Source organism: Pogona vitticeps, chromosome 5 (assembly GCF_051106095.1).
Source record: "Pogona vitticeps strain Pit_001003342236 chromosome 5, PviZW2.1, whole genome shotgun sequence".
Taxonomy (NCBI): domain Eukaryota; kingdom Metazoa; phylum Chordata; class Lepidosauria; order Squamata; family Agamidae; genus Pogona; species Pogona vitticeps.
The window spans coordinates 161,351,780-161,367,154 of record NC_135787.1 but is presented as its reverse complement, the minus strand read 5'-3'; the positions used below and the strand labels follow the sequence as shown (position 1 = coordinate 161,367,154).

General features: G+C 41.9%; 1 protein-coding gene across 6 annotated transcripts in view; it reads right to left on the bottom strand.

The window, feature by feature from the left end:
* IFT56 (intraflagellar transport 56) overlaps positions 1–15,375 on the bottom strand; it is a 40,476-nt gene that overhangs the window by 9,171 nt on the left and 15,930 nt on the right. For all 6 annotated transcript variants that reach the window (XM_078376108.1, XM_020787974.3, XM_073000189.2 and 3 more), the window contains 4 exons: positions 15,053–15,116; positions 11,615–11,703; positions 7,164–7,247; positions 4,893–4,962 (listed from right to left, as the gene is read on the bottom strand). In XM_078376108.1, coding sequence (XP_078232234.1) covers positions 4,893–4,962; positions 7,164–7,247; positions 11,615–11,703; positions 15,053–15,116 — 307 coding nt within the window. The remainder of the gene's footprint in view (positions 1–4,892; positions 4,963–7,163; positions 7,248–11,614; positions 11,704–15,052; positions 15,117–15,375) is intronic.

Below are 15,375 nucleotides of genomic sequence, written 5' to 3'. Positions count from 1 at the left end.
ACTTATGAAACGTCGAGGTGAACGCCTGAAAGGTTGGGTGCGTTGGAAATAAAAGGCAAGGGCTCACCTAATGTCTAAAGTATGGAGGATTCTTTCTTGAGTTGTGGATGGTGATGGGAAGAAGGAAGGAAAAACAGCTGAGAGAGACGGAATTGAGATACGACTTTGGGGAGGAAAGAAATATCTATAGATAATTTGACTTTGTCCGGAAAAAACTGTAAATAAGGATAGTCGTGCCATAAGGTTGCTAACTTACTAGCTCGTTGAGCTGAGGTGATGGCAATGAGGGAAACGGTTTTAAAGTAGCTGTAAATCAGTTGAAGCCAAAGATTCAAAAGGAGCTTTAGTAAGTTGTTGCAGTACTAGTGTTAGTGACCACTGCGGGGAAGGCGGGCGGGTATTTGGGTAGATATGAGATAGACCCTTAAGAAAATGTTTCAATGTTGGATGTTTGACGAAATCAGCTGCTGGAGAGTTAGGGGGTTGATAAGAAACTATGGCAGCAAGATAACCTTTCAAGGAAGAGAGGGAAAGGCTGCTAGACTTGAGATGAAGCAAAAATATAGTACAGTAGTAAGTGACGGGTTGATAGAAGGCAATGAAGAAGCTTCAGTGAAAGTTTAGAATCTGTTCAATTTATACATGTAAGCCTTTCCAGTGGAGGGCTTTGTTGATTGACAGAGGACGTTCATTAGCGAGGCAGAATCCTCGACGCTGCCAGGTGCAGAACAGGCAACTCTGGGTGGAGTACTTGGGTGTTGTTCTGTGTGAGGAGGTGGGGCAGGCGAGGGAGGTGGTGAATATCTGATGAGAGATTGTGAAGGACTGGAACCAGGGTTGTCTTGGCCACCAAGGGGCTACAGTATAACGATGGCATTGGGTTTTTCTTGTTGTAGATGGACCACAACCTTGTGGAGAAGCGGGAACAGTGCAAAAAGGTGAGGGTATTGGGCCATCGGCTGATGAATGCATCCCCTTGGGAGTGTTTGCCAGTGCCAGCTCAGGAGCAGCATCGTTTGTACTTCTGATTCACACAGGAGGCAAAGAGGTCAAGAGCTGGTTTGCCCCATCGTTCGCAACCACGACTGAAGAGATCTCATCTTGAGACGTACATGCTGGACTACTGAAGTCATAGAGGCCATGGTGCCTAGTACACGTTGCACAGTCAAAGCGGGTACCATAGCAAGTGGGGTGAAAACTTGAAGAAATGTGATGAGATTTTCTCTCTTGTCTGGAGGAAGAAAGGCGTGAGCTTGTGTGAGGTCTATGCATGCGCCTATATAATGAATAACCTTTGAAGGTTTTAGATTTGATTTTTGTTCACTGACAGCGAGACCGAGATTGTGGAGGAGGGTAAGGGTGAAGTGAATGGCTCGTTCGGCTTTGCGATGAGAATGAGCTACGAGGAGCCATTCATCGATATATGGGAATATGAGAATTTTTTGCAACCAGAGGTAAGCAGCTACCGGTGACATGCATTTGGTGAATACTCTTGGAGCTGTTGCAAGGCCGAAAGGAAGCCTTTTGAATTGGTAGGCTTGTGATCCTAGTTGAAATTGAAGGAATTTTCTGTGTGAGGGATGTATGGAGATATGGACGCATGCGTCTTTGAGATCTATGGCAGTGAAACAGTCGTTTTTCTGGAGTAAAGGCAGAACTGATTCGAGGGTGGAAGATCAGATGTTACAAAATAAGGTGTCAGGATATTGTAATTTTTGTAGGCCTGAACCTGGATTAAGTATGATATTAATCAGCTTCCATAATGAACAGATGTGTGACTGCTGAGTCACTGTGACATAGAAGAGGATGATGCAATGTCTGCAGAAGAGATGACACCCAGGTGGAGAAGATGATGTAATGTGTCCAGTGATTGGACAGAAGAAGTTCTGTAAATGTATATAAGAGAACAGTGTGTACATAATGTATTCTTCTCCTTCTATCACTTGCTGCTATCCTCTATGCCAGTTTGTCTGATGATTGCCTGCTACGCTGAAGTGCTGCTTCTGTATATTTGTATATTTTGTATAATACACGTGTCTTGCTATAGAAGAAGAACGTGTCTGTGTCTTCAATCAATTAACTCTGCATATTTTCGCAGCGCGAACCAGACATAAGGTATGGTCTCCAGTTGTTGTTCAGAGTCAACCCTGTCTGGTGAAGCAACTACAGAAGGGCTGCTTGAAAGAATAGTGTTGAGGACTGGGAGGAGAAAACGTTAATCAATTGACTGTGTCATCCTATTCTGGTGACTGGGAACAGAGTTGATGAGAGGGGATTCCGTCATCATTAGAAGGTGAACCAATAGAGATTGATTTGGTGGTTTGTTGAGGCTGCTGAGAGAGGACTGCAGCTTTAGATTTATGTTGTTTAGATCTTTTAGGCAGTGAAGGCTCCGGAACCGAAGAGGCTTCGGTGGACATTTGACGTTTAGTGGAGGGCTTCAATTTCAAGGATTTCGGTATTGAGCACTTTGATTTATGGGTTTTTGAAGCTTTAGATGAAGTGCATAGAGCGTCGGAGTGGGATCGTGCGGTCGATGGAAGTTGTTTTGAGGCTTCAGAAAGATCCATCTCCATCGCTTTGGTTTGTGAGTTGGCCTTACAAGGAGGTTGGCCATTTTGGTTGGTTGAAGGGATTGTTCCCCAAGACTGAGTTTTAATCTGGATAAGCTAGAGCGGAGGGCTCCGTGCTTGAAATTCCTACAATGCTGGCAGGAGGATGTCTGGTGTGCCTCTCCCAGACAAACAAAAGCACTTGGTTTGACCGTCAGAAAGTGGTATTTTGTGATCGCAGACCACACAGTGTTTGAACAGCCCAAAGGGGGCATGAACAGGAGAAAAATAATTTGAGGGGGGGAAAAGATGATGAGGGGGTGCTGTGGCCGGATGCCGAGCGAGGCAAAAAGGAAAAAGTCTCTGAAGATAATGAGTCTGATTTAAAGGTTTATAGGAAAAAAGATTGATAACAGGAAGGAATCAAGAATAAACTCTCTCTTTACCCACAGAAGCAGAACTATGAGGCTCTCAATGTGGCAGTTGAAAGAAAACTGAAAGGTACTTATATGAGGGGGAGGGGCCTCATTCTAATATGTTTTTTGCTACCACAGAAGCTCTAGAACTTTCCAATGAGGCTCCACACAGGCCCTGATCACCCAAAGTGTGATTCACAGAGGCCACAAAGAAGAACCAACATGTCTGAACAGAGCAATGGTCCATTTATAAACCTTCCACCCAAAACATAAGTCACATCACTTGTCTGTCTTTCAAACAGTACGCTAATAATGAGAATGAAATGCCTATTAAAATATATTCCTAATATTTTTAAGAACCATGCATTAAGGAAGACAAATTCTGCAACCAGGGATAGATTCCACTTAATGATGCCCATGAATTTCACTGTGCCTAGATACAGAAGCTCAAACCTGGTGGTCCCCACACTCCAGTTTTCAGCTGCCATTATTGAGGCCATCAGAGAAAGGAGGAGCAGTCAAGCATTCCTCTATCATGCCAAGAAACAGTTCCAGTTTACCACACACACACCTCTAGTTATATCATTGCTAAGGCTGTTAGAAGGCAAAGAAGCAGCCTATGCATTTTGCTTACATATAGCTTAGAACCTGCTGGATTATTACCTATCAGGCAAATACAAAGGTTTTTGTAGAACAGAAGTTTAACACAGTTTGCACATAATTCCAAAATGTTCTCTAATTCCAAGATTTTCAACCTGAGAACAAGGCTTCACAACTTGTTTTATAGTGTTTCTTACGAACTTACATTATATGAAGTATGTACACCTCCCCAAACAAAGTGTTATATAATATTATTTATACATAGATTATGTATGATACTTTCATAAAGGTTCATCTTCCTCAGTCTGACAAGCTTAATTATGATGGAATTAAATGCCAAATAGCTTTATTTTGCTCATTAGTCTCTATCTAGATACTACCGTATACCAGTGGTTCTTAACGTGGGCGATAATGCCCCCCAGGGGGCGATTTCATTTTTCAGGGGGGCGGTAAAACGAAAAGGGGCGGCATGGGGGCGCTGCAGCAGAAGGGGGGGCGGTAGGGGGGCGCTGGAGCAAGCCAAACCTCTGAAGATGGCTGCAGCCTTTTTACAGTGTGCATGAATATATTTTTTCCTCCAATCTTAATTTAGTTTCAGAGTTTTCATCTTGAAATTTTTAGTTCCTGCATTGCAGTTTGTTTTTATGCCCTTTTTATATTTCTTTTTGCGTCTTAAAATTCACTTGCAACTAAATCATTAAATGTTACTTTTTTGGGGCATTTCATTTTCTTGGAATTGAATTTTGTTTTCAGGGGTCATTGGATTTAAGTGTCTCAAATAAATAAATAAATAAATAAATAAATAAATAAATAAATAAATAAATAAATAAATAAATAAGATATCAGCGCGGGGAGGGGGGCGATGATAACTTCCTCAATGGCTCAAGGGGGCGTTTCTTTCAAAAAGGTTAAGAACCACTGCCGTATACGACCCCACGCTACCTCTGGTATTTAGTATCAGTAAACTAATTAGATCTTCAGACTGCCTCTGAAAGACCAATCTTAGAAGTTAAGGCAGAGCTACTGCTGGAACTAGACATGTGTATGTTTTGAAATGTTTACTTCAAAGGAGTTATTTCAATAGCACTTGTCTCAAAAAACATAGTAAAATAAGTTGAAAGATTTTGCAGATGATCTCTAGACATCACCTATTTCCAGTGTACATTTCTTGTTTTATCAAAGGCTGTGGCAAAATGAGCTTTTTACGGGGCATTTGACTATAAGAAAATAACCAGTTACATCTGAAAATTATTTAAACTCGCCCATAAACTTAAATTTAAAAAGACAGCCAAGACTGATGCAATAAGGAAGAATTATCACTCACAGCAGCGAGCTAGCCAGCTGAGGTAAACAAAATCATTCTTTATTTTCTCACTTTGAATCAAGAGAAACACCTTAAAGGGAAAAAGAGAAACAGAAAAAGTACGATTCCGTTTGCATTAAATTTGTTTTGTAGCATGTGTCCTTATGGCAGCACAATACTGAATCTCAGTAAGAGAAGCATAGTTGCATAATACGAAGAAGAGTCATGAAAAAGCTATGTAAGAGGAAAGTCAGCATAAAATGGACAGAACAGAAATATAATGGTTTCAGTTATCTACGTATTTCTAACATTTTGAAATACTAAGGGACTTCCGTGACTTGCCTTGCCCGGATAGCACCAGGTGTTGGTATGCAAGGTAAAGAGGATCTAAGATGGGGTGAGGTAAAAACTAGACAGCAAATACTGGGGTAGGGACAGGGCAATTCTAGAGTGCAAAGTTTAATGAAATACTGTTTTCCTACAGGTTTTTCAGAAAGACACAAACCAGGACTTAAAGATACACATATGTCTGTAATATATTTTTAAAATCACATATTTCCTCTTAGTAATGTTGTTGCAGTGACATTTCTTTTAAGTGCTCAGAAAATGAAATCTCTCTGTAATACAAATTTTATTCCTCAAAAAATACAGTACTGTAGTTGAAATCCTGTTGTGTAACTTCTCCTCCTGCAACAGAATGATGATATCAACAACAGGGGCCAAGTTATGGTAACTGAAAACTTTCTACTTTTGTCTCTTTACTTTTCCAGCTCCCAAGTACTGCCTCTCATCATGTGGGAGCTACAAGATATAAGTAACATTTAATTACTGAAAATCTCCCACTGTCAGTAATGTCCTTTGTTAATGGTAATATCTGGTAATTAAAAATTCCTCTTCCTCCCATGGCTTCTATGTGATAAAATGGGTTACAAGACAGTTGGAAGTTCTGTGGGACAAAAATAAGAAGTTTTTAGTTATTGAAAATAACCCATACTAGGGACATCATCATTCTTCCAGTGTCATAGTTAGAACAACAGAATTTCAGCCTTTCTTGAAATATTGTCTCTTTGCAAGGATTAGGCACAGGCATCCTCTGGTGGCTGATTTCAGAGATCTGCCAAGACCAGCAGGTATGAGAGTGACAAGGGATGCGGTGAGAGATGTTAGGACAGTAAAATGACATCCAAATCTCCTCCAGATAAAGATGTGAATGCCTAAAAACCCTGAAAAATGTAAGGGAATTTTTTTTACTATTTTTGTCACAAAGACAGAAGAAAAACTGGAAACACAGCCAAGAACTATGCGGAGTGATTTTTATAAAAACCTTTTATAAAATTAGTGAACAGTAACATCTATACACACTTCAGGTATATATAACAGGAGAATAGGGGAAGGGGTGGGGCTTCAATATTTGTGGATGGCAACTTGCCTTTAACTAACCTTTGTTATAGTCTTCGCGGGGAAAGGAAACAATCACAATATAAGCAAGACTGTTTCTTTCCAAACAATACAATTATTTTTCAAATATAGTTTCTGTTTCCATCTTTTTTCCTAATTCTCAGATGGTAAAAATAAAAAAACATGCAATTAAAAGCACAGAGTACAGGAGTTTGCAACTCTTCCTTTCGCATACTACATATTCATAATTCTGCTTATCCTAAACAAAAGCGGTTATATTTGTAAATTTCATAAATATGCTAAATAGTACATTTTCATGCTACCTGAGTTAGGAATAAAGCATCTTATGTTGCTGAGAGAGTAGAATAAATTTAGTTTTTGTATAACAATAAGCACTATAGATGTTTCAATTTTTCCCATAATTTCATGTGGGGTTTTCTTTGGGAAAATTGTTATTTGCACAGCTTCCAAATTTTTGGAAATTTTATGTATTTTTCCCCAGGTAGGAACAAAACCACAATGCTGACACAAAATTGAGAGTGATGACTGCCCTAAAAAATTCCAACCTCAAGATAGGAGGGGTTTGGACTCAACACAGATTCAACTGGCTCTTTGCCATCTTATTCAGTTAACAGTATGATTACAATATGCCAGGCTAAGTAGGGAAAGAAGAGACCAACACAATGCATCAAGAGCTGTACACTAGCAGGTAGTGCTCAAACAGTATAATCAGTCTGTTACAGTTAATAATGTTTTCCTAGCCGTTTTCTTCCCCTTTAGTCTTTTTATCTTACCTTACTCATTAGCTTTCAAAGAAAACTATTCAGACACGGAAGACACGGAAGAAATATTTCCCTCTTTCATCTATAATGTTTTACAGAAGCACAAACATACCTCTTCAGCTTCAGTGGTATTGCCAGTGGCAGCTTTGGCTTGGGCATAATTGAAATTAAAAGTGTCATCATTGTAGAAGTAACTCTGTAAAATATATCATGCACCAATCAATCAATCAACCTATCTATCAAATCACATACACATGTGAAATTCAGTGCTGTACTCTGCTATCCATCATCAGAAGAACTGGGGTTTCCTTTCCCTCCCCTTCTGCTGCAACCTCATATGGTGTCTAGAAAGTTGCTCCAGAGGGATTTGCAACCATTCTGCAAAAATGAGTTCATAGAATATACACAGAGCTGAAGGAAAAAAGGAAGATTATCAGTTACTGTATAACAGAAATAATGGGATCTAGCAAAAGTTCGCCATTGGGTTCTGGCCACATTTTTTAAAAACAGGCAGCACACCTCAAAATTCTAGATAGCCTAGTGAGACAAGGTATGGCAGTGGGGAATCAAACCTTTTACAAATAGTAGTAAAACATTTTAATTGCATTTGGGATTGAGCAGATAACTGAAACGTTCTATGCAATTATTTACAGTGGTGCCTCGCAAGACGATTGCCTCGCTGGATGAAAAACTCGCTAGACGAATGGGTCCGGCGTGGGTTTTGGTGCCTCACAAGATGATTGTTCCTATGGCCCTGCTTCGCAAGACAAAGCCCCAGGAGGCTTCTGAAAGTGGTGCTTTGCCGAAGGGTGGGCGGTGTGTGTGTGCTCTTCTCCGCTCCCGCACCTCCTCCCCGCCTCACAGCTGATTGGAACAGGGTGTCAAAAGGCTTCTGCAGGCTTTCCCAGCAGGTAAACAGGCAGTGGAAATGCACCCAGGAAAGCCTCTGAAAGCAGCACTTTGCTGCGGGGATGGGTAGGTGGCAGGGGCAGGCCCCCCACCCCACGGCAAAGCAGCACTTTCAGAAGCCTCCCAGGGCTTGTTCAGCAGTGGAAAAGCACCCAGGAGACTTCTGAAAGTGGCGCTTTGTCATGGGGTTGCGGGGGGGCCTACCCCTGCCACCCACCCCCGTAGCAAAGTGCTGCTTTCAGAGGCTTCCCCGGTGCATTTTCACTGCTGAACAAGCCTCAGCTGTGAGGCAGGGAGGGAGCGGAGAAGAGCACAAAGTGGCTGCCGGCTCCCTGTTGGGTGCTGGCTCTCAGCTGTTTGGTGCTCTTTTACTGGCTGTTCTGGAGCTACCAAGGCTACAGTACCTGGTAAGTGACTTTATTTTAATTTTTTTTGGTATTGGACTTTTCCCCCCATAGGAACGCATTAATTAAATTTCAATGCATTCCTATGGGAAACCATGCCTCGCAAGACGAAATTTTCGCTTGATAGCATTAACCGTGGAACGGATTAATTTCATCTTGCGAGGCACCACTGTATAATGGAGTCGTGGGAGGATTCAAAGATGTCAAGGGCACAGCTTTATTTGGTTTACCTTTCCTTCTGAGCATGTTAATTCTGCTACAGCTGTCACTGAATTAATATGACCAGAAACAAAGGCAAATTGAAGTACAGTATGCAAAGTACAGCCCCTCTGTTGATTCTGAGTCCCTAATTACCCAATGAAATGTTTTTCAAACAACAACAACAACAAAAACATTTCTGAGGATATCCTTTTTAAATTGACAACCAGGAACAGCTCACCTCCACCAAAAAAGACAAAACTGCAAGTAGATCTCCAGTCACTTCCTGTTCTTTCTTTTAGTTTTTGTTTGTATAGTATGATAACTAAATGAAAGAATACATCGTGCTTTGGTTCATCCCTGCCCTTGATTACATCTCCAGCTCCATGGATACCCTAACATATATCTCTCTAGCATTACATAAACATGATCAGGATGAATGCACCTCTGAAATAGTGATTAAGAATTTAAGAACAGTTGCAAAATAGTAGTTTTAGAAGAGGTAGCCATGTTAGTCTGTGCTAGCGTATTAGCAAAAACAAAATAAGAATGAAAAATAAAGACAAAAATGTTGTGGCACCTTAAAGACTGTTATATTTTAATATGAGCTTTTGTATACACATCCATTTCCTCAGTTGCAAAACAGTCATTTCTACAAGTCAATTTGGGTTAAAGGAAAATATTTCCTTGTATATATTCATGCCACATCTTGCCCAGGGAGAAAAGCACTTTTCACCTGCAATTTTGGAATAATGACCTCCTTTGTGCAAAAATCTTTGGCTGTGTGGGAAGTATAAAGCATTACCTAGATACTAGCTTGGAATACAGTGTGAAATTTTGCCAACTGGCATTAAGACTCAGTCAGAATGGAATGTTCAAGCACAATACTAATTGCATTATCAGATTACAAAACAGGCTTTGTGCAGTGCTATCAGTTTTCGGGTATGCCTCACCCTCTGCTTACTCCAACACTTTCATATAGATCTGCTCTGAATTCCTACGTAAGTGGCTTGCTTTTGTAATTTGTCTTTGTGTGCCTTCAATTTCAAAATTATTGTTTCCTATAATTACTCCAAATGGTCACATTGGAAAACATAAGTAGATGTCTGATCACATATCCCAACAGAAATTCTCAAGGAGAAAGCTGAGCATGATTGTAAATGTGTGTACTCCTTATGAAAATAGAGACTACTGAAATAACTCTGCCACTGATCTATACGTGCTTCTACATTATGAGGTGGAGCTCCAAGAATAATGAGATTCTCCATTATTACTTACCTCAGTTTTCAGCTTAACTACCCAAAGCTTAAGTCCTACAGCCCTTAAGGTGAGGGCCCAGGTTTGCAGTTGTAATCTTATTTTTTAAAAATACTATTCATTTGTTTGCAACGGAATCAAGCCACATTTTAAAAAATCTTCATTTGATCATCACCTCTATGTCCCCTTCTTCAGATGAATTAAAAGGATTAGACAGCTAAATCTGAAGCTGGTTAAACAGCAATAGAGGGCTTATCACTAAAAAATGATTCTGCAGTGAAGAATTATGTCAGTATCAGCAGGAAAACATGTGACAAGAAAATGGCAACAACTCGGAGATCTGCATTTTAGTTACTGCTTCAGGTTGTAATTGTGCCTTTTTTGGACTGTGACTTTGTTACCCCTTCAGTCCTATACAACCATAGGGAGCGTCTGTGACAAACATAAGGACCTGCATGGCTCCCTGGGTCTGAAAGAGTGGTGCCTCGCTTGACGAAGATAATCCGTTCCAGCAAAATCACTGTAGAACGAAATCCTTGTCAAGTGAAAATAAAAAACCCATTGAAATGCACTGAAAACCGGTTCAATACGTTCCAATGGGCTAAATACCTAATCGTCCAGCAAAGATTCCCGATAGGGCGGCCATTTTCTGGTGCCTGTAAAGCAAAAAATGCCTCCTAAAAACAACAGGGAGCCATTTTGCACAGCAGGCGGCCATTTTGAAACTGAACGATCAGCTGTTTTCAGATCGTCATAATGCGAAGAATCGGTTCCTGAAGCAGGGAACCGATCATCGTAAAGCAATTCTTGGCCATTGAAACATCATTTTGCAATCGCAAAAACCTCACTGTCAAGCGGATTCGTCGTTTAACGAGGTAATCGTTAAGCGAGGCACCACTGTGTATGTTAAGGATCACAATGCTGTATAACTGCCGCTAGCTATCATCAGTGAATCTGGATGTTTATTTTGAAGGATGTTAAGTTTTATTATATAATCATAGACCCGAAAATTCAAAGATAAAAACATAATATAAAATATACAGAATAAATAAGTTATAACATATGGACAGGATGTTATAATCAGACTGATGAATAGCATCCTGACAAGCTATGACAACCATTTTGACAAGCTATTACAATTACCTGTTTTTGAATTGGAAAATTTCCTCCTTTTTAATTTATTGTATATTGCAAAGGCCTTTGGTCAGAAACAATAAAGTATTTTATAGTATCAATTGACTTTACTGTTGTTCCATCTTCATTTTTCCCCACTGTGTAATTACACCCTGAATCATTGTGTATGATGATTTATGAGATGAGAAAAGAAGAAATAGGGTGAAGAATCTGGAAATCATTCAGGGGACTTTAATGGTCAGAGAATAGGTCTACTTTGTAGATTAGTCATTAGCAGAAGTTAAGGAAAGAACATTTCCACAAAGGAGGAAAACAAACAGTGGATCCTTTCAAAGATCTCTACTGGAACAGGGCAACTGAACATTACAAATAAGCTATACAGTCAGGTACGGATAGCCATGTTCACACATAAAAATAAATTACTCAAAATGGTAACGTGTCTGTGTAAAAAGTGGCAAAAGAATTCTCCAAGCTAGGTGACTGCTCAGTAAAATGGCAGATGACATTCAAACAAAGTAGAAAGTGAAGCATAAACCATTTTCATCTTAGTCTCCATGTAATATTAGGTGAGTTTGCATTTACCAGCCCCCTCAAATTCTGCCAAACCCACACAAAGTATTATTTGCAAAGATGTGTGTGGAAATTTGTATAATTTACTAACCTTAACTGAATTGAGGTAAATTAGGACATCATCAAATTGTCTCAGCAGAAAGAAGCAAGATGCCATACACTGTCTCCCAGGGATTGTATCTGAAGAACGTAAATCAAATCGAAACATTTTGAGTGAAAATATTTATGTTTCTTAGATAACTTGTTCTATTGCCATTCTTTCTAACAGCTTCAAACTCCTGCCTGACTACCAGAAAGCAAGACAACATGTACATGCATGTTACTTTGGAGAAAGATAATGTAATACAGACATCAATTACACTGCTCAATGTATTATAGAAACATCCTACAGAAATTGCAATCTACTGTAGAAGTCTAATATTTCATCTAGAGCAAAATCTTAAGAATCTAGTCTTGCATCTTACTTCAAAAGTAAATGTCACTTACCAAACAGCAAGCCTTTAGTACAGATCATTCCTAAGATTAGTAATTTATTTTGGCAGTGGGGAGAACTCTAAGACTCCCCACTGCCAAATCTGATAAAGATATTGAGGTATTGGATTTTATGTGGCAGAGTTCATACTATCAGGTACATCAAGAGAGGCTAAACTGTGAGATTTTGTGCACACAGGTCTACAGATGAAATGGCAGCATCCAAATATAAGAAGTGCACTCTGACAGTATGTAAAATATACCCAGTGGCCATACACAGGTTGTAGGTTTGCAACACTAACCAGTACTTGCAGTGAAATTGTCTTAGTTCAGACCAGAAGTTTCAGAACTCATTAGATGCAATGTAGCACTTCCATGCTTTGAGATTCCCTTCTCTTGATGTTTTGTTCTTCTTTCACAATGGGCACTTTTAGGTTAGCAACAAGATGTCCATGATGGCTGAAATGTTCTCTATCTGCTATCTCAATTATGCACCATAATAATAAAAATGACATGCTATTGATTTCAACTTACAACCACTATTTCCAGAGTTTTCTAGGTACAGTGGTGCCTCCCTTAATGATGTTAATTCGTTCCAGCAAAATCGATGTAGAGCGAAAACAGCGTAAAGCGAAAATAAAAAACCAATTGAAACGCATTAAAACCCGGTTAATGCGTTCCAATGGGCTAAAAACTCACTATCCAGCGAAGATCCTCCATATGGCAGCCATTTTTGGTGCCTGTATAGCGAGGAATCTGTCCCTAAGCACAGCGGGGAGCCATTTTGAGCACCCAGTGGCCATTTTGAAAACCCGACGATCAGCTGTTTTGATCATCGTAATGTGAAGAATCGGTTCCCGAAGCAGGGAACCGATCTTCGCAAAGTGAAAAAAACCCATTTAAAACATTGTTTTGCGATCGCAATTGTGATCGCAAAAACATCATCATGAAGCGGATTTGTCATAATGCGGGGTCATCGTTAAGCGGGGCACGACTGTACAGAATACTCAGAAGTGGTTTACCATTTCCTTCTCTTCTGGGTGATTTGAAACTGTACAGCTTGCCCAAGGCTACATAGGCTGCTCCCTCTCTCAAGAAGCATTATGGGGAATCAAATACATGACTTCTGACTCCACAGCCAGACACTTAACTTGAGCTATCCAGTCAATTTACTAATCTCTTAGAGCAGCAGTCCCCGACCTTTTTGGGGCCACGGACTGGCTGGGGGGAGCGAGCTCCATGCACGGGGGCGAGCACGACATGCCCCCTGCGCAAGCGTGACACACACCCCGCGGGCGCAGCATGCTCACCATGTGAGCGTGACACACCCACCACACATGTGTGCGGAGATCCGTATCCATGGCCCAGTTCCAGCAAGCCCACGGACCAGCACCAGGCCACGGACCAGGGGTTGATGACCCCTGTCTTAGAATACCTTCAAAAGTTTAAAGTGGCATGTGTTTTAATGACTTCCATAGAACTACTGCCTCAGCAGCATATGTATGGTTGTTGCTGAAAATGAAAGCTCTGTGTCTAATTCGTCATTCCCTCCTAATTATACATAGTACAGTGGTGCCTCGCATAACGATGTTAATTGGTTCCAGAAAAAAAAACGTTATGTGAAAACATCGTTATGTGAAGCACCATTTCCCATAGGAATGCATTGAAAACCGGTTAATCTGTTCCAATTGGAACGGATTATCCGGTTTTTTCCCTCCCCCCGCGGCTTGGATCTGACCCATGGCGGCTACCTCAGCCATGGCTGGACTCCCTAGGGGAGGGTGGTGGGATTGGGATGCCTTTCAGGCATCCCGGGCTTGGATCCCACCAACCGCCGGTTACCCTTTAAGCGGTGGAGACAGGCTGGGGGGTGGATCGGGGAGCTTGAAGCCTCTCCGCGCCGCCTACCCCAGCCGTTCTCGGACTTCCAGAAGTCCGGGAACGGGCTGGGTAAGCAGCGCGGAGAGGCTTCAAGGTCCCCGGTCCACCCCCCAGCCTGTCTCCGATGCCAGTAGCCTCCCCGCGCCGCCTACCCAACCCATTCTCGGACACCTAGGTGTCCGAGAATGGGCTGGGTAGGAGGCGCAAGGAGGCTTTAAGCGGCAGGGACAGGCTGGGGGGTGAATCGGGAAGCTTGAAGCCTCCCCGCGCTGCTTACCCAGGCTGTTCCCGGACTTCTGGAAGTCCGGGAACGGCCGGGGTAGGTGGCGCGGAGAGGCTTCAAGCTCCCCGGTCCACCCCCCAGCCTGTCCCCGATGCTTGAAGCCTCCCCGTGCCACTTTCCCCAGCCGTTCTCGGACTTCCAGGCATCCGAGAACGGCCGGGGTAGGCGGCATGGGGAGGCTGCCGGCGGCGGGGACAGGGTGGGGGGGTGTCCGCAAGGCTTCCAGGCAAAGGCCTGGAAGCCTCGACACCCCGGTACCCTTCCCCCGCCGCCGCTGAGAGCCTTCCGAGCTCTCAAAGGGCTTTCTCCAATATCAGAGGGGGCCCTTTGAGAGCTCGGAAGGGAATTGTCGGCAGGGGACGGTGGCTTCGGGGTCCTTCCGAGGCCGCAGCCCACTGCCGACATTTTCCCCCAGCTGAGCAGCGGGGCTTCAAAGCTCCTGCCGCTCAGCTGGGGGGAAATGGTGCCTATGGGGAAAAATCGCAAAGCGATTTTTTCCCATAGGCAAGATCGTTGTGCGATCGCAAAAGCGATGGCAACAAAGCCATCGCTATGCGATTTTTTCGTTAAACGGGGCACTCGTTAAGCGAGGCACCACTGTATATCTTTTTAAAAATTAAATTCTGCTGACAACTTATTTGCCAAGGTGGCCAAGGAAATACATAGTGTTGTTATGACAAGATGCAAGTAGCTTGGATTACATATTAAAAAAAACTGAAATAAGAATGATGTTTTTGACAACGTATCCAAATATACTTCAATGTTCTGATCACAAAGATGGAGAAAGTAATTAACAGTGTGTTACCTATTACTAGAAACTCAGTCAAACCTTGCATTTACTGATACTATTGATATTTGATGGGTGAAAAAACACACACAACAGTTGAAACATACCACATTCGCTAGCTGATCCTCCCACCAGCTGGAAAAACTGTTGAGCGATTTTCAAATGATCTCTCTGGGAAAGAAGCAAAGCAGAGCCAATGAGTGAGGCAAAGCACGACAATAGTGAAGCGTACATACTTATTTGTTGTTCTTTAGTCGTTTAGTCATGTCCGACTCTTCGTGACCCCATAGTGAGGCCAAATTACACATTACATGTAAATGCATGAAATACAGTATTACAGTGCTGCTTGGATAAGACATTAACCATAGGAAGTGCTTAGCCTCTTCTGCCACTTGTTTCCTCCGTTCCTCTCAAAGTTCTTTCTCCCTCT